This window comes from Crocuta crocuta, unplaced genomic scaffold (genome assembly GCF_008692635.1).
Source record: "Crocuta crocuta isolate KB4526 unplaced genomic scaffold, BGI_CrCroc_1.0 scaffold85, whole genome shotgun sequence".
Taxonomy (NCBI): Eukaryota; Metazoa; Chordata; class Mammalia; order Carnivora; family Hyaenidae; genus Crocuta; species Crocuta crocuta.
Window position 1 is genome coordinate 4,368,058 of NW_027530620.1, and position 20,034 is coordinate 4,388,091.

The 20,034-nt window shown below is 36.4% G+C and overlaps 1 protein-coding gene and 1 non-coding gene across 3 annotated transcripts in view; both read right to left on the reverse strand.

Moving 5' to 3' along the window:
* The window catches only part of DOCK7 (dedicator of cytokinesis 7), a 212,361-nt gene that overhangs the window by 83,388 nt on the left and 108,939 nt on the right, over positions 1-20,034 (reverse strand). For both annotated transcript variants that reach the window (XM_077768102.1, XM_077768100.1), the window contains exons 16-19: positions 19,061-19,131; positions 15,017-15,155; positions 14,013-14,114; positions 3,010-3,096 (exon numbers count right to left, since the gene is read on the reverse strand). In XM_077768102.1, the coding sequence (XP_077624228.1) occupies positions 3,010-3,096; positions 14,013-14,114; positions 15,017-15,155; positions 19,061-19,131 (399 nt within the window). The remainder of the gene's footprint in view (positions 1-3,009; positions 3,097-14,012; positions 14,115-15,016; positions 15,156-19,060; positions 19,132-20,034) is intronic.
* On the reverse strand, positions 5,200-5,284 carry TRNAK-UUU (transfer RNA lysine (anticodon UUU)). The gene has a single exon. It is a non-coding gene; the product is annotated as a tRNA-Lys (tRNA).

Here is a 20,034-nt window from a genome sequence, read left to right on the forward strand (position 1 = left end):
TTTAAGCCTTGTCATAACCATGTGTACAGTTCTGACCAATGAGATGTGAGCAAAAGTCTACTGGAACTCTGGGAAGATTTTAATGTAGTTAACAATGAAAATAAACTTGAAGATAGTAATGCCAAAGAGCTTGATTCACATTTATACTTCTAATATTGTTCTATTTTGATATGTATCTTTTAAATTGAAAAATTACTGAATTCAAATATATATTTCTCTAGTTAAGCTCAAATAGATATAAGCAAAGTATCAAAACATTCTAAGAAGGGCACCTGGGTGGCTCAGTCAGTCAAGTCCCAAATCTCAGTTTTGGCTCGGGTCATGATTTCACAGTTCATGAGTTCAAGCCCTGTGTCGAGCTCTGTGTTGAAAGCACACAGTCTGCTTGGGATTTTCAGTCTCCCTCTCTCTCTGTCCCTCCCCTGCTCACTCCTGTTCTCTCAAAAATAGACTTAAAAAAAAAAAAGCATCATAAGAAACATTACTGTCTTCAACTGATCCTTTAAAAAAGATAATACATGATGAAATTATTTTACAGAATTGCAAAAATTTATAAAATCTCGAGTATTAGTCACCAGGATTGTGAATGCCTGAGTGCTACAAAGTGGACACTTCCATTTCATCTTCCCCTACATTCTATAGATTCTTAATCATCTATAAAATATATTTTGCCCTAAATCCTTCTTTGTGTCACTTAAGACAACACATGTTATCTGCCTCCATAAAAACAAAAGTAGGAGTAAAAGATAAATATACTATCAACTCTAAAAGGAGAAAACTAATAATGATTATAGGAACTAAAAAACATGAAAAATACTGTATTTTTATACTTATAAGGATACTATTAAGGGAAAGAATATATTTCCACAGTACACTAGAACATCAATCTTATCATTATCGGAAGAGAAAGGACTATAGGAAACATAGAACATAGCTAGTATTGGGAAAGGAAAAATTCCACTGGAGCCGTTCTTTTACTGGGTTCTACCTGCATACTGCTAAATAAAACCTATCTACTACCATTTGTTGTTGTTGTTTTAAAACTTAATATAGAAGTGGCTCTGTCTCCTTATTTTTCCCTACTTCACTGCAAAAAGAGTTCACTTAGCAAGGTTAAGAAGGCTATTATTTGAAAGGCCAGCTTACACAGTTGGTTCTTGGCTGGCATCTCAGAACCTGGATTTCAAGAGAGTTCCAATGGACAGGAGATGATGGCTCACCATACCTAAACTGTTTGGGCAGACAATATAGTTTATGCTGAAAATGTGCTTTCCTTCTGAGAATCAAGAATTTTGGTATGTGATAGCCAGAGGGTGCCTCTGTTACAAGCCTACAGTAAAAAACCTGGTAACTAAGTCTCTAATGAATGAGCTTCCCTGATACACAACATTTCACGTGTGCTGTTGTAACTCACCCTATGTGACTCCACTGGGAAAGGACTCCTGGAAGCTTGTGCTTTGTTTCTTCTGAACTTGACCTCTTTTCCCTTAGCTGATTTTATTTTATATCTTTCACTAAAATACATCATAGCTGTGAATATGGCTGTATGGTGGGTCCTGTGAGCTCTGCTAAAAAAATCACTGAACTTGAGGGTGGCCTTGGAAATCCCCATGTACCACCCCCTCCCTTATCAAGCTGGATTCCATTTTCAACACTTGCCTCTTCTCACTCTACATTTTCTCCCTGGAAAAACACTCACTAGTATAGTTTCAGCTATCACATTTATTCTGTCACCTCCAATGCTAAACTCAACTTGATTACAACTGCCTTAGGATATTTTTATCTGAAGTACATAGGCATTTCAAATTCAACAAGCTCAAAAATAAATTCAGTATAGCTACGGAATCATCTCGAATATCTCCAAAATCTCTCTTAGCAGGCTACCAAATTTACTTCTCTCATGATTCCTATTTAGGTTAGAAATCAGCATCTACCTGGACCCTAAACTCTATACAGCATTCAAGGTCCTTCATAATCTATAACCAGCCTGGTCTTCTATTCTCATCTATCATGATTTCCCAAGCAATATAAATTACATTCACACCAGATTACTTGCCTGTCCCTAAACAAACCACTATCACTTTGCACTTGCTTTTTATCAACTGAATAGCCCACTCTCTCTCTTTGTATGGTAAATGCCTACTTATCAATACAATATCTCAGTTTCCAGCAGAATAGACAACTCTTTGCTCTTGAAAGGATTTTGTTCGTATATATAACACAGTAATAATTTATTGTACTGCAATTGTTTTTACATTTTCTCCTACTATACTGTAAGGTCTTTGAAGGAAAGTTTCTTTCCTTGAAGATAATAACATCCCTGACCTTATGGAGCTTACAGCCTAATGGGGAAAGAACCAATAAATAAATGTATATGTATGTATGCATACGTACACACATACTACACACACACAGGAAAAAAAAGCAAACGTGGGAGAGTGCAGGTAAGAGCTAGAAGCAGTAGCAAGTACAGGTTAAGACTATACAGAATGATGGAGCTGCTACATTTAAGAGTCTCCAGAAAAGGCCTAAGGTAAGCAGAAGCCTTATTGAAAGAAAGTGTATGTCAGGACCAAAGTATTCCAGCTAAAGAAAGAGCAAATATAGAGGCTTTGAGAAAACCCTGGTCTATTTCAGATATATAGTCAAGAATATGGAGCAAATGATCTCTAAGAACACTTTCTCTTTGAATTATCTGAGTCTATGAGGAATAAAATGAGTTGGTTTTTCAACTCTAATTCTACAACACACCAGAAACTAAACAAAAAAGTCACTTAATTGTTCAAAACGCATCGGACGACATTCTGAAAAGCAAAAATTTTGCTTGTTGGTATTAAATGACACTTTGTTAATTCCTTTAAAAAGTAACTTCTAAATCTATACATTTCTGATATATATAGTCCTGTAATTCTTACAGCAAGTAACTGTACTAAAACTGACTTAAGTACTAGCTAATACGTTCATCATTCAAGTGAAAATTGATCATATAAATTATAAAAACTCACTTACTTGTGTATGGATAGATGAAACAGCAACAACTTCAACATTAAAAACACCTTTGTGATTATCCACCCATTTCATGCCAGGCAAAGGAACCTGTAAGATATTAAATATAATGATCACAGATACTTAATTTGGTCAGATATCCTGAAAACAAAAATTATAATACCTCAATGGGAAAAAAATACCATGGAAATTTATTTTTACGCACTGTAAATAAATGTAAAACTTATATTTTGTTCTATTACAAAATTATGTTTCGTACAAGAGAATTAAAAGGCTCTAGGAGTAAAAAGCAGAAAATATGCACTCAAAATCCTATCTTCCCAAAGACATATCTTTTTATATCATTCCAAATCTTCCTCTGTGCGTATATGAATTTATATACACCCTACTTTTGTAATAAATATATACAATATATAATGGATAACATATAATAATAAAACATTATTTTAAACCTATTTTTCACATATTACACTGTCTCTTTTCATGTCAATAATTTCACATCTACAATATCATTTTAATGGTTTACAATATTCTGTTTTTTTCTTTCAAAAACTACTATTTTGTTTTAATGGAGCTGTAAAATATTTACAGCAACAGAGTTATGTTATAAAGATTAGAAAACTTTTCTTCTGATGTAAATTGCTAGGAATGTTAGTTAAAAGGACACCATAAAAAGTTATTTTTAAAAAGACAGTCACTACATCACTTCTCTCTGACCCTCCTGCTAGATCCCTGAACATGATACATAAAATAAACACAGAAAGGTTGAGAGAAGAATGCAAATGGCTAGTGACCTCAGGATTTGACGAAATATAAGGTAGTGTTTCTCTGGTTTTATTTTTGCCTCACAGATCTTGGACTAGCCACTAAAGAAGATGGCAACCCAGAAATGCCAAAAGGAGCAGACTAAAAGAAGCTTCAAAAAAGCCTGCTCTCTAGGGCGCCTGGGTGGTTCAGTCAATTAGGCGTCCGACTTCAACTCAGGTCATAACCTCACGGTTTGTGGCTTTGAGCCCCACATCGGGCTCTGTGCTGGCAGCCAGCTCAGAGCCTGGAGCCTGTTTCAGATTCTGTGTCTCCCTCTCTCTGACCCTCCCCTGCTCATGTTCTCTGTCTCTCTCAGAAATTAAAACAAACAAAAACAGATTAAAAAAAAAAGAAAAGCCTGCTGCCTCTAATCAAAGCCAATAATTGCCCTACTCTGGCGAAACACAAAGAAACAAGTTACAGCCCCACGGCCCCGCCTTCCCCACCATGGGCTGAGTAGAGACTCCAGGTGTCTACCCTCAGCTGGTTGTAATGATGTGCCGTGATCCCCACCCAATCCCGTCACCACACTGGGTGGTATTAGAGAAGACAGAGATGGAAAACTCAGGTCTCAGGCCAGTGATAATAAGTACCCCCTCCAACTGGGTGTCAGTGGAAGCCAAGCAGGGAGCAGTACCAAGGTGCCCCTTCCTCCTCGTGTATAGGGAGGTATCTGAGGAAGCCTAGTGGGGAACGTTAAATCCCACCTCTATCCAATAATAAGTACCTCCAACCCACAGCAAAGTGAGGAATGTGGACCCTTACCTGTGGCATGAATCTAACAACAGAGCTTCCCCCTAAATCACAAGGCTTCAATAAGATCTGAGATCATAACATAATACCCAAGCTATCCAGGTTAGAATAAAAAAATCTTGCATCATACCAAGAACCAGAAAAATTTCAACTTAAATAAAAGGCAATCAACAAATACTAAGATGACAGAGGTTGACAGATCTGACAAAGAATGTTAGAAAATAAAACAAGGAATTACAAATATCTTTGAAATAAATGGAAAAAATAGAAAGTCTCAGGGGGAAAATGTTTTAGAGATTTCTTTCCCATGGTTGCCATTTTTTTTAAACCAGGAGTAGAAAAGAAAGCCAATTAAAATCAGTCCTCTTACAAAATTCAACACTATGTAGGTAAGAAATGCAATGGCTCTACTGAGGTAAGTAATACAGGTTTTGAAACTTTTTTAAAAGACGGTGAGGTAAATCAAAACCACTCAAAGCAAAAATTACTACTGGCTCTTTATTTTTTTTTAATATTTTTATTTCTAGGAGACAGAGAGAGAGAGACAGAGTGAGCAGGGGAGGGTCAGAGACAGAGGGAGATACAGACTCTGATATCTGTAGGCTCCAGGTTCTAAGCTGGCAGTCAGCACAGAGCCCGAGGTGGGGCTCGAACCCACGAACCGCGAGATCATGACCCAAGCAAAAGTCGGACGCTTAACCGACTAAGCCACTCAGGCGCCCCACTACTGGCTCTTTAAACCCAAAACATTTGCTTTCAGCTTAAAAAAAAAACAGACTACACAAATAAAATGTGAACAAATACTGCTTTAAGAATGGTGGTTCTTGGGGCGCCTGGGTGGCTTAGTCGGTTAAGCGTCCGACTTTCGCTTAGGTCATGATCTCGCGGTTCGTGGGTTCGAGCCCCGCGTCGGGCTCTGTGCTGACTGCCAGCTCAGAGCCTGGAGCCTGTTTCAGTCTGTGACTCCCTCTCTCTCTGACCCTCCCCTGCTCACGCTGTCTCTCTCTCCCCTAGAAATAAATAAAACATTAAAAAAAAAAAAAAAAGAATGGTGGTTCTTAAAGTCTGATCTGAGGATGAACAGCACGAATATTACCTGGGCATTTGTTGGAAATGTAAATACTCAAGCCCTAACCCAGACCTCCAGCATCAGAAACTCTGTGGGGGAAGGTTGAACAGCTGGTGTTACAACAAACTCTCCAGGTGATATTGATGTATGTGAAGAACTACTGTCTTAAAACTCTAACAAGCAGTGCAGCAAATAGGAATCCCGTAATAGCAGCAAACACTGCTTTAACATTTTTCATGTGTCCGGCACCATTCTAAATGTTCTACAGACCACTGTCATTCAATCATCAACATAACTCTTTATTATAAGCATTAAGTATTCTCAACTTACAGATGAGAAAATTCAGGCACAGAGAATATTTTAGTTGGCTCAGGCTGCCATAACAAAATATCATACATTGGTGTGGCTTAAAGAACAGAAAGTTATTTTCTCACAATCTGGAGACCTGAAGTCCAAAATCAAGGTGCAACATGGTCAGTTTCTGGTGAGAACTCCTTCCTAGATTGCAGATGGCCATCTTCTTGCCGTGGCCTCACACAGCCAAGATAAAGAGTATTCTAATGTTTCTTCTCCTTAAGGCACTAATCATGAGGCTCACCCTCATGACCTCATCTAAAACTCATCTAAACCTAATTACCTCCTATAGGTCTCATCTCCAAACCTTACCACGCTGGGGGTTAGGACTTCAACATATGAATCTGCGGGTTGCAGTGGAAAGATGAGGTGGGGAGTGGGGAGACATAATTCAGTCCATAACATACAGATTAAGAAACTTATCTTAGGTTACACAACTAATAAATGGCGAGGCCAGGAGTGAAATCCTGAAAATAACTATAGACTGCCTTTCAAAAGTATATGAGATTTACAACAATAACAATAAAAACTTCCATAATCCCTTACCCCCTTCAAAAGTTAACCTTACTAAACTTGGTATGTATTTTCCAAATTATTTCCCACATAATTACTGATGTGTACCTGATATGTGAGTTTGGTTGTCACTATATTGTTTTTATATCTGTATTATAAACATTCTATTGGGATATTGAAATCCATATTACTCTTTTTTAAAATTATTTTTTAATGTTTATTTATTTTTGAGAGGGGCGGGCAGAGAGACAGAGACAGAGACAGAGACAGAGACACAGCATCCAAAGTAGGCTCCGGGCTCTGTGCTGTGAGCACGGAGCCCTATGTAGGGCTCAAACTCACGAACTACGAGATCATGACCTGAGCTAAAGTCAGACGCCCAATCGACTGAGCTACTCACACAATCCCATATTACTCTTCTTTTTTTTTTAAATGTTTTATTTATTTCTGAGAGAGAGAGAGAGAGAGAGAGAGAATCCGAAACAGGCCCTAGGCTCCGAGCCAACACAGAGCCCAACGCGGGGCTCGAACCCACAGACCGCGAGATCATGACCTGAGCCAAAGTCAGATGCTCAACTGAGCCACCCAGGCGCCCCCATATTACTCTTCTTAACTACTGCATCATTGTATTGATGTACACAAATTTAATTGAATAATAAACTCTTGGGGTGCCTGGGTGGCTCAGTCAGTTGAATGTCTTACTCTTGATATCAGCTCAGGTTATGATCTCACAGTCATGAGATTGAGCCCTGAGTCAGGCTCCACACTGGACGTGGGCCTGCTTAAGATTCTCTCTCTTCCTCTCCCTCTGCACTCTCCCCCCGCCCCCACAAAAAAAAATATCAAACTCTTTGGTGATCCATATAATTTTCATTTTTTGCTAATACCGATAGTCCTAGGATTTTTTTCCTTTTCTTCAGAATGAAATAGTGTATTTATTAAAAAACTTATACAATCATACATTGTGCACCTCCATGTTAATAGTTAAATACATCTATGTTGACGTGTCATGTCCTGACAATGCCTGGTACAACCTGGTGCACTCTTTGTAGAAACGAGGGCACAGATGTATCAAGCACATTCAACTAATGTAGTTAAAATTAATGAGTTACTCAGGATGTCACAGATTTAGTCAATCTCTAACCTAGGTCAAAGAAGGAACTCGGGCAAATGAGATATTACAAATACTTTCCTAAAAGGTTGCTGGGTTATATCCCTTACTGCATGTCGTTGGTGGTTCACTGCAAAATGGCACTCAAGCTTTGGAATGGGAGTAACTATGGATGAATTTGGCAAAACCACGGCCCAGAGTCCTCTCTTTCCACATGTCAGTGAAATGCCTGTCCTACCCCTATGGGAGTGTGATAAGGAAGATTCAAAGAAATGGCCAATGTTTCTGTGGAGGAAGAAAATATGACAGATATTCATCATTGCCAAATGGCTAATCACTTTGGGGAAACTTTGGTCTCAACAAAATTTTCCTGTTTTAGTTTTTGCTAATACCAACAATCCTGTAACTTTTTAACATTGAATTCATACAACAAACATTTACTGAAGTCTCTATACAATTTTCTGAGTACTAGAGTTCCATGGTAAACAAAAGGTCTGCTCTCAGGAAGCTTACCCACCATTTCTTATAGGGAAAAATAAGGAAATAAATAAGATAATTTCAGATAGTGGTAAGCATTAGGTAAACAAAATTGGATTAAAAATGATAGATTGTATCAGCAGTGTGGTGGAGGGAAGGGTTGGAAATTCATGGAGTAAAGTCCTCTCTGAGGAAGTGCTATTTTATATAAAATTCAGCTAATGAGGAGAATCCAACCATGTGAAGTTCAGGAAGAGGAAGGAGAAAATTCAAAGGCTTGGAAACAGGAAAATATATGGAAGAAGCTCTAAGTACAAAAGAAGGGGCTCAGTGATGTAGAAGATAATATGAAGGAGGTGGAAGAGCTCAGATCATTTGGAGATTTGGAGGTCATGGAAAACAACTCTTGATTATATTCTAAGTACAATGAAATGCCAGCAAAATATATAAACATTATATATGATCATAAAGAAACACCAACTCTTGGCACTATGCTGAATGAGGAAAAGAAAGTCCCAGAGGATTATATACAGAATAGCCTTTTCATTAAATTCAACATATAAGCAAAGTAACATGTATTCTCTAGATATACATATACCTCAATTAAAAGGGGCACCTGGGTGGTTCAGTTGGTTAAGCCTCTGATTCTTGATTTCAGATCAGGTTATGATCTCACTCACAGCCTAGGGATGGAGCCCTATGTCAGGCTCTGCACTATATTTGGTGCCTGCTGGATTCTCTCGCTCTCTACCTCTCTCTTTGCCCCTCCCCTGCTCACATGCACTCTCTCTCAAAATAAATAAATAAACATTTTTTTAAAAGTAGTTTTAAGGGGTGCTTGGTTGATTCAGTCAGTTAAACATCTGACTTTTGATTTCAGCTCAGATCATGATCTCATGGTTTGTGAGTTCAAGCCCTCATTGGGCTTCAAGCTGAGCAAGGAGCCTGTTTAAGATTCCTCCTCTTCCTTGCCCCCTGCCCACCCCCCACCTCTGCTTGTGCACTTGTGCTCTCTCACTCTCTCAAAAAAAGGTAGTTTTAAGAGGCCAGTTTTCAGGGGTGCCTGGGTGGTACAGTCAGTTAAGTGTTCAGCTCTTGAGCGTGGCTCAGGTCATGATCTCAGTTTGTGAATTCAAGCCCTGATAGGACTCTGAGCTAATGGTGCGGGGCCTACTTGGGATTCTGTCTCTTCCTCTCTCTGCCCCTTCCCAGCTTGTGCTCTCTTTCTCTCTCTCTCAAAATAAATTAAATAAACTTAAAAAAAAAAAAGAGGCTAGTTTTCAAAACAACACGAATGCACTTAATGCCATGGAACTGGACACTTAAAAATGGTTAAAATGGTAAATTTGTTACGTATATTTTACCACAAATGTTTTTTTTAAATAATTTATCTATTTTTGAGACAGAGAGAGACAGAACATGAGTGGGGGAGGGGCAGAGAGAGAGGAAGACACAGAATCTGAAACAGGCTCAAGGCTCTGAGCTGTCAGCACAGAGCCTGATGTGGAGCTTGAACCCATGAACCATGAAATCTGACCTGAGCCGAAGTCAGATGCTTAACCAACTGAGCCACCCAGGCGCCCCTTACCACAAATGTTTTTAAAGACTAGTATTTTTATAATTATAGGTTCTTATGTGGACTAGGGGACAAGCACATAAGTTATGTGAATTATCGTCATTGTTCTAGCTCTAGGTTGGGTGGTAGATTAATGACTTTATTATTTTATTAAATAAAAAAGCAATAATTGAAAAGCCTAGCTATCCACATATAAGTGTAACCACTGCTGAGTTTTAAAACATCCTCTATGTTGATCTTTGCATACCTACACAAATAAATCTGTAGGTTAAATACTTAAGACATATAATTCATGAGATTTTTAAAGGGTATGTATATTGTTTCCTTGTGACATATTTCAGGCAGAAATAATCAAACAAAAAAATTTTTTTTGAGAGAGAGAGAGACAGAGACACAGAGAGAGAGAGAGACGGAGGGAGGCAGGGAGGGAGGGTGAGCAAAGGAAGTGGGAGAAAGAGAATCTCAAATGGGCTCCACAGCCAGCACGAAGCCCCACCAGGGGCTTGATTTCAAGACCGTGAGATCGTGACCTAAGCAGAAATCAAGAGTCGGATGCTCAACCGACTGAGCCACCCAATTTTCCCTCAAACAAGTTTTAAAGTCCAGGAGATTATAATGAGTGCCCCAGGATGAACGACAGTCCCACAGACAGAAAAATCTGGTGAGAGATTGTCATGCATGTCTGTGCATCAATCTATGAATTTTATAAGCATGAATTTGCTTTCTAGACCTCTATAAACATTGATCCTGAAAACCTGATGACACCAAACAGAGGTAAATTCTCCAGAATACCATTAACAAACACTCTGTTGAGACACATTCATTAATGAACAGGGTTTTTCTCTCAACGTGACTCCTACAGTATTCAACAAAAATGAGTCAAATTTTGGACAGTTTATGTTTGAGATATCCTAGCAAAGATATCAATAGGAATTGTAACTTACTAAGCAAATAACTGGCAAAAAATGGATAAGCAGAGATGCAGATTTAGGATTCATCAACTAACAGCAGGAATCAAAAGCACCATGATTTTTGTGCAAGTTGTACACTACATCACTCTGGGAGAGTACTGTTCACATGAAAGGCAGTCACTGGTCCTGCCAGAGAAGAATGCTTACAGGTTCAGAGTGAAATGAACATGAAATTTCAAAACGGAAAACAAGTGAACAAGATTATATGAAACGAAGCCACAGAAAGGTTTACCTTCCCTTTTACCCAATCTTAAAAAGAGAATGATCCCCTTATCATTGAAAATGATTGAGACAAATATCATAAAGTAATAGTGTGCTGGTTATAGAAATTAGTTTATCAGTATGTAAGCTTAGATGGCAAGCTTCATATTCTAAGGCCCAAAAATCAATTGAAGCTAACACATATTGGGAAGGACTCTTACCTTCTGAATCAAAGAGAGCTCAACCTTAGCCAGAAAAGTAAATACAAAATTGCATAAAGCAATGATCTGTAAAAGCTGAATGTTTAAATAATGATCTCTCACTTGTTTTAACTTCAGCACTAAAACTAACAATATATACTATTCTTTAAATATAATAATAAAGCTCAGAATACATACTGTTCTTGTTTTTGTAATTGTTTCTAAGATTATTTATTTTAAGAGAGACAGAGGGACTGTGAGCAGGGGAGGGGCAGAGAAAGAGGGGGAATCTGAAGCAAGCTCCATGCTGTCAGCGCAGAGCCCACATGGGGCTCAGATGCATGAAACCATTAAGATCATGACCTGAGCCAAAATCAAGAGCTGGATGCTTAACCAACTTAGCTACCCAGGTGCCCCTATAATGTTCTTTTAATACTGTAATTTAAAATACAAAAGTTTAATCACTTAATCACATATCAATCAGCTATACATCTATCATCAAATCCAAACCATGATCATATTCTTTATATTATATGTGAGCATATACAGCATAGTAGCTAGAAGAAAATCATCAGTCTCCCTTTAGAAAGCTGATCTTGTATTTGCAAATCAATTAAGAACAAATACACAATTTCCATAAATTCAAATTAAAAAAAAATTCCTTCTGAAATATATAATGCTACCCCTCACAGAAGAATAACTTATTTTATTGAGGAGATGTGTTCCTGGAAAATCAAATGAAAGATTCGGCAGGGGATGAAAGGAAAGGAGGAAGGAGGGAGTCAGATTTCTTTTCTACTGTCTTTATTCACTCATTTAAAAAATACTTATTGACTGGGGCACTTGGGTGGCTCAGTCAGTTAAGCAACTGACTTCAGCTCAGGTCATGGTCTCACGGTCTGTCAGTCTGAGCCCTGAGTTGGGCTCTATGCTGACAGCTCAGAGTCTAGAAGCTGCTTCAGATTCTGTGTCTCCCTCTCTCTCTGCCCCTCCCTGCTCACGCTTAGTTTCTCTGTCTTTCTCAAAAATGAATAAACATTAAAAAAAAAAAAAAAAAACCACTTACTGAGTGTCCATCATGAGCTCAAGAACTATTCTAAGTACTTGAAGATACAGCAACACACAAGAAAGACAAAGTCCCTAACTTCCTGGAATTTATACTCTGTAGATAATAAATAGACAAAAATATAATAAGTATAAAGTCAATGATAAGTATTATGAAGATAAATCAAAGTAAAGGGATAAAAAAATGGCAGACGCTGCCAATTTGAAACAAAGTGATCAAAGACGCCTTCTCTGAAGAGGTGGCATTTGAGTGGGTGTCTGGATGAAATGAAGAAGCTAGCCTGGAGACGGGGCACCACCATCACAGGGAAGTGCAAAGCACCGGAAATGGACATGTGCTCTTCACATATGTTCCTTCATATATAAGGAACAGCCAAGGCACTGTGCTATCTGTCTGGGGCAAAGTCAGTGACAGAGAACAGTAAGAATGGAGATCAGATGGCCAACAGACATATGAAACAATGCTCAGCGTCCTTCATCATCAGGGAAATACAAATCAAAACCACACTGAGATACCACATCGCGCCGGTCAGAGTGACTAAAATGAACAAATCAGGAGACTCTAGATGCTGGCGAGGATGTGGAGGAACGGGCACCCTCCTACACTGTTGGTGGGAATGTAAACTGATGCAACTCCTCCAGAAAACAGCGTGGAGGTTCCTCAAAAAATTCACAACAGAACTCCCCTATGACCCAGCAATAGCACTCTAGGAATTTACCCAAGGGATACAGGAGTGCTGATGCATAGGGGCACATGTACCCCAATGTTCATAGCAGCACTCTCCACAATAGCCAAATCATGGAAAGAGCCTAAGTGTCCATTAATTGACAAATGGATAAAGATGTGGTTTATCTATACAATGGAATATTACTTGGCAATGAGAAAGAATGAAATCTGGCCATTTACAGCAACGTGGACGGAACTGGATGGTATTATGCTCAGTGAAATAAGTCAGGCAGAAAAGGACAGCTACCATATGTTTTCATTCATATGTGGAACAGGAGAAACTTAACAGAGGACCAAGGGAAGGGGGAGGGGAAGGGGAAAAACAGTTAAGGAGAGGGAGGGAGACAAACCATAAGAGACTCTTAAATATTGAGAACAAATTGAGGGTTGATGGGGGAGGGGGGAAGGGGTGATGGGCATGGAGGAGAGCACTTGTTGAGATAAGCACAGGGTATTATATGGAAACCAATTTGGCAATAAACTATAGAAGAAAAAATAAAAGTAAAAAAAAAAAGAAAGAAAGGAGATCAGAGCAGTAGACTTCTGTTGTCTTTTTTTTTGAGTTCTATTCTGAAAATAAATGCTACCAGAACATTCCCAAGACATATTTCAGATTAATGTATATAAACAGTCACACTCAAGGCGCTCACTTTACTAATCATCACGCAACAGTTCTCCCAAAAAGCACCCTGGTTTTTGAATAGTGGCTTACTGATTCTTGATTGAGATTTTTCCAATGTTTTTGTTTATGTCACAAATGTCAACATCACAGTTGCTAATGGCTCTTGTATTGCATGTTTGTAGCTATTTTATTTTCACATACACGGTCAATTACAAAAAGATTCTAAAAAATTAATTGGTTTGTTCTTCCTCCAGACTTTCAGTGAAATGTTCTTACTTATTTAAAGCTTCTTATGTTACAATATGAAAATTCTCTAAATTTGCCATTTAAGCTTATATTTCACATATTATTTTGGTTTTAAAATCAATGTACTTATTTTAAAAGCTTCTAAGTATTCTATAGAGTAATTTTAAGAGAAAAAAATATTATTACTATTATAATATTATATAATATTATCTACATACTTCTAGATAGAACAGCAAAGTCTTGTTTGAGAAAAATACTTTTGCAAAAACCTCATTTCATTCCATCTGGAGAGTTTCACCATAAGAGATACTGACCTCAGGAGACAGTACAGAATAAGCTTGTGGTGGTTTTTCCAGTGAAACTGGTAGGCAAAACTGTCCAGTCTTTAATCGTCCATTCTGAAGCATTGGTATCCACTTTTAATTAAAAAGGAAACAATATTAAGTTAAATATGTTACAAAAGTAATTACTTGGAAAATCTGTTTTAAGAATTTGAAATGAGTCAAATTTGTCTCACACCATCAAACACCAAGGGGATTTAATTAAGTAATAATAATAGGTTTCATGATTCCTCTAAAGAAAAGCTTCCCTGACAATATTTTTATTAAGGAGCATCCCCAAAACATTATTACTAACTATGCAATTTAAGTCTGTAGGAGGTCCTTACTATCCAAGAAAAAGCTGGAGTAGAAAAATGCCAAAGTCAATCTATATCATATGGGGGTAAGAGTGTCAATGTATACAGGGAAAGGTTTGATTGAATATGAATGCTGACGACAAAACTAAAAAGCACAAATTTATTTTGCTACATTTGGTAAAATTCATCTGACAGGCAAAAAATAAAGAATCAATTGTTGATTTTGCTCTTCTGGGTAGCAGCATGATTTTTCTGATAAAGTTGGGATAGCACATCATGATATCCTTCACCTCACGTTTACCTTTGCAATTCAATCATAATGATTTTCAAAAAATACTCAAGAGATTTATTTGCCTTTAATTAAAGCCAAGAGCTTTAATGGCCAAGGGTCTCTTTTAATCATTTTACATTGAAACGATTCTCTTCTGAAGAACCCTTAAAATTAATATATTTATAGTGTACTGTTTGATAAACACATAATAATTAGGACCAACACCTAAGTGTTTACACATGTTAGTTAATTAATTACATTAATGAGTATTTTCTTATTAGGAGGACTCTTCCTAATCAATATGGGGAATCAAATAGGGAATACTCAATAATAATGAACACCAATTACATCTCAAATATTGTAACTACTTTTAAGATTGAAGAGCTAAATATTAAACAAGACATACTTACTGTATATCCAACAGGAGTTTCAAGAGGAGTATTTTGTTTTTGCTGACAACTAACATGATAAAAAGTAAAAAGCAAATGATGATGGTCAGTTAAAGTAGCAGGAAGTTTAACCTTGATTTCTTCATGAAAATCAGGAGACCTTCATACAAAAACAAAACAAAACAAAACAAAACAGATCAATAGTCAGTAATTTGTTCAAAATAAATAATTAAATAAATATACAAATATAAATAATTTTCATATTTGAGTAATTTTTAAATTAATTTCATGATTCATGCTTAATTTTTCTTCTAGTACAAAATATTTTTCTCTATTCCCAAACTGTAAGTAACTCACTCCTATTTCCAGTTGAGGGAGAAATTTCAGAAAAGAAACTTCTCTCTCATTTCTAATCTCATTTCAGAAATTTCTAATCTCATTTTTATTAATGGGCTGAGTAATCCTATGACTTGAAAATTCACTAATAATCACCATCTTGATGCTGAGATCTTCATTAGATCAGAAACTGTATAAAAGAGGAGACTAGGGCAAGGTCTTCTATAATCTGATACGTATTACATAGAAAAGTAATAGGAGTTTTTTATAAGTATACATTTTAAAACCATACCATAAAAAATTTTTTCTATTATAGGAGTGAATTCATATTGATGATTAATTTGTATTATCTTTTTGTAAAAAAGAAAAAAAAAACAAGTGGCTCTAGACAACTTGGTATCAAGTTGGGCTCTCTACGAAATATCTTATATCAATTATTCAATTGCTAAAGAAATAGATGTTAACAAAACATAGACTAATATACTAGTTGCCGAGAAAAAAGAAAAAGAAACGAAAGAAAAAATCAGGGAACACCTATTAATTGCATTTGTCCCACAGTTTAGAAGTGCTCTACAATACAATTCGTATTGTATACGAATACAACAAATATCATATTTGACTTAACCAATGGCATTTTCATCTCAATATTCATTGAGAGTGGTCCCTTGGAGCATTCTTATAAAAAAAAGTATTGCTGCTATTTATGATATGGACTTAAAAGGAATAGAATCTTAGCATCCCAACCTTCTGTATTCAGCTAGTATCTCTCAGAGTTATAGTCAATGAAAATACATCCAAGCCATATTGCTCCAACTAATTAAAAGTGAAGGCTTTCCCACCAATTAGGGTATTTTTCCCCCTCTGATGGTAGTAAGTCTACTATCCTTCCATTTCAAATAAGCTTCAAAAACACTAAAAGTATAGATTCGATCACAGAAATATTAGATCAATGAGAATTTTAATACCCACAAGAAAGATAAGTAATGGTAGCCATCTGAGAATTTGATGACTTTGGTGAATAAAAGATGCTATGCATCTTATTACTGACCTCACTAATCACCACTGAATTATGAGAAAGGGGAATTTCCTCACAATGTTTGAGGGTATTATTATTTTAATTCCATGAATGCTGAGAGCAACAAAAATAAAGATCTAACTATAAATTGAGATACTTTAAGAAATTACTACCTTCTTCATCAATATCATTCCTTGTATTGAGTGTTCATTTTTCTTTTAAATCATACCCTGTGAAGGCTTTTATGGAAAATTAGGCATCTCTAAGTTATTCATCAACAAGTACTTTTAACTATTCACTTTTATGTTAAATATTGTGTTATTTCTGTGGTGGTTTTAAAGATAAGCATGAAAAAATAATTACCCTCAAAAATATATAATTAAGTAGAAATATAAATAAGACACACATATATCAACAGCAATGCTATAAAGCAGGGGTTGGCAAATTATGGCCACAGGTCAAATCCAGTGCACTGAATGGTTTTGTATAGGCTACAGACTAATTTTTTATATTTTTAAGTAGTTGAAAAAAATCAAAAGATGAACATTTCACTTGAAATATTACATGAAATTCAAATTTCAGTGTCCATAAATAAAATGTTATTGGAAGACATGCCCATTCATTTGCAACTTTACTTATTGTCTATGGCTCTTTTTGTATTACAATGACAGGGTTCAGTAATTGCAACAGAGATCATATGGCCCACAAGGCCTAAAACAAAACTACTGGGCCTTTTGCAGAAAAAGTTTGTCAACCCCTGGTATATAGCATAGAGCATATAAGGTTAAGTGCTTCCAGAACAGAGCTGAACAGGCTACTTCAAGTTTTGGATCAGGGAATTGTATTCAGGAAGAGATAGATGATATGGGCCTTAAAGAATGAGCAGGAGTTGAATTAATAGAGGGAAGCAATATTATAATAGAAAAAGAGATCCAAGAAAAGCCCAGAAACAGAACAGCACAGGATATCTTTAGTAATAAGGCGAAAAGAAAATCATCAAGATGTAAAAGATGATTTAATATTAGAGAAAAGAAGAAGGAAAACAAGGATGTTTTTGATTTTGAGTCAAAGGAACTAGAAAAATTATGTTCCATTAATAAAAACAACCAGACAAATATAGGGTCCAGAAGAGAATTAGGGATAAATACATGGAAATTGAGAAGGCAGCCAAAAGAACACGCCCACTAGGCCACTAAAAATATGTCTGCACCTCAGAAAGAAGGTTATGACTAAAAATAAAAAGTTGGGAGCGATCCACATAAAGATTAAAGTAGTAACATTTTCATTGAATGTAACTCTGAGAAACACACATAAGGTTATTTACAGAGAGTATAGTACAGAAAAAGAGGGTCAAGAGTGAAACCGTAGTCATAGTCTTTTATGTGGAATGTCTATCCTAAGAAGAAAGAAAGAAAGAAAGAAAGAAAGAAAGAAAGAAAGAAAGAAAGAAAGAAAGAAAGAAAAGAAAAGAAAAGGAAGGAAGGAGGAAAGAAAGGAAGGAAGAAAGAGAGAAAGAAACAGAGAAACAGAGAAGAGAAAAGAAAAGAAAAATTAGAAGAATTACTAAAGGGGAAAAGAAAACTGTCCAAAGAGATGGGAGGAAACTGAGAGAGGGTCACAAAGTAAGGGTGAGAACAAATAAAGTTTTAAGGAGGACAAGGAAAAACCATGCTACACAACAACACTGAAGAAAGGCTTTTGTTTTGTTTTTTAAGTATAGGAGATTAAGCTTCTTTTTGACAGTAAGACTTAGATGGAGTCAGTGAAGTGGGGGATAACAGTACAAGAGAAGGGCTAAGTGATGAAGTCATACTCTGGAAGAGGAAGAATGAGACTGGTAGAAAGCAGAGATGAAAGACACACTGAGCCAGGTGTGGGCCCCATTGCCCCTGAACTAGAAGGAAAGGCACCCATGCAGAGATAATCAGAAGTAAAGAGTAGACAAGTGGATGGTTTTCAAGTTGGATGGTCTCAATCCACTTAATAAAGTAGGAACACTAAGAGTAAGGCAAACAGAGAATAAGTAGGAGCTAGAGAAAGAAGAAGAAAGGCTTAAAATACCACCTGCCAAATGACTGAGGGTAAAAAGCAATGACAAGATCACCAAAGAGTGGTGGGGCCAAAAAGAAAAAAAAAGTAAAATGAATTACTGCCGTCCCATCATATGGAGAAAATAATGTCAATTTGTGATAGTCCTGATTGTAAAATGTAGTGATTTTTCTCCAATAGCATTCAATCATCAAAACAAAAACAAAAAAAGAAAAGAAAAGCAGAGATTAAAAGTTATCCAAAGTTAAGAATTTCTGAAAGAAGTAAAATGGAAGGGCACTAAATCAAAGGATTATTAGATGTTGAGAATACCACTAATTTAAATAATGGCTATAAGCTTTGTAAAGAGTAAAGTAAAACTACATAGTGTCAAGGGGAAAATAACAGGGAAAGTCCAAAGGACCAGAGGGTGCAGTGATAATCAGTAACAATATAATAAAAATGAAAGGGTCAGAGAATTTGATATGAAAGATCTTTTGTATATAAAGTCTTAATTTGATGTCTATAGAGAACACGCATCTTAGGTAGAAATTTAAAACTCTGATGTCAGCTGTCTTGAATTTGCACGTCCAGTGCAGCAAAGCATTTGGTAAACACACTAATGTGAGTGCTAAAAATGCCACTGAGAAGTGAGTAACTTTGAAAGAAATATTTGAATTCAGTACCTGTTATGATATACTACGGCTGTATAGGCTTCCTTTGAAAATTCTGAACAGCTAGATTTACCAAAGATTACCTGTAACAAATAACAGCATGTTGAAACTTTGTTGTAATAAATGCTGGATGTTCATATCTATGTAAGAATTTGTCTGATTTAATAACTACTGGAGAACAATGGGCAAAATCAGCCCAATGAAGAACAATGTGCCTACTGACGTTCATTAATAAATTCAATTGCTTAGCTGTCAATTTCTTTTCAACTATAGAACCATCTGACATTCAAACATTCAAAAAGTTTCTACCCATTATATTTCCTTTTTCTTAAAGAAGGTGAAGAATTCATTTTAAAATCTGGGTGTATCATATCACTTGGAATTTATGCAAGAAATATGGTCTTAGAATGGTAGCATATATCTACAACAAAATTGGTGGCTTCTCCACTGAAACAGTAATCATTCTGTATGTCAAATATAAATTATTTATAAATGATATTTTAAAATTCTATTTTAGGTCAAGCTATATATCCTTTCCTTCCAGTACTCCTTCCAAGCTACCCTATTAAGGAGGAGCGCCATTCTTATGTTCTTTCATATGTCTTAAAAAAAAATCCAGCACATTAAAAAAAAAATACTACTTAGGGAGAAGGTTTAAAGATAAAATAATTCAGTCTTGTATATCTGCCTCTTGCATTCTAATAGAAATACTATGGTTAATTAGGGCAGCTAATTAAATACATGGTTTATTATTCCTATGTGAGATCGTTAGGTTCGCCAACATTACCTACCATAAATTAACCTCTTATCTCTGGCCAGCTATCTCTACATATGCAGAAATAAGTACATGGACAAGTCATCACCCTTCCATCAACACAACTGGCAAAATAACTCAAATTTTACATCGTATACAAAGGGACTAATTGGTACCATCCGCAAATAAAAACAAGCTATCAACAGATTGTGTTTCTTTTTTTAACATTTCA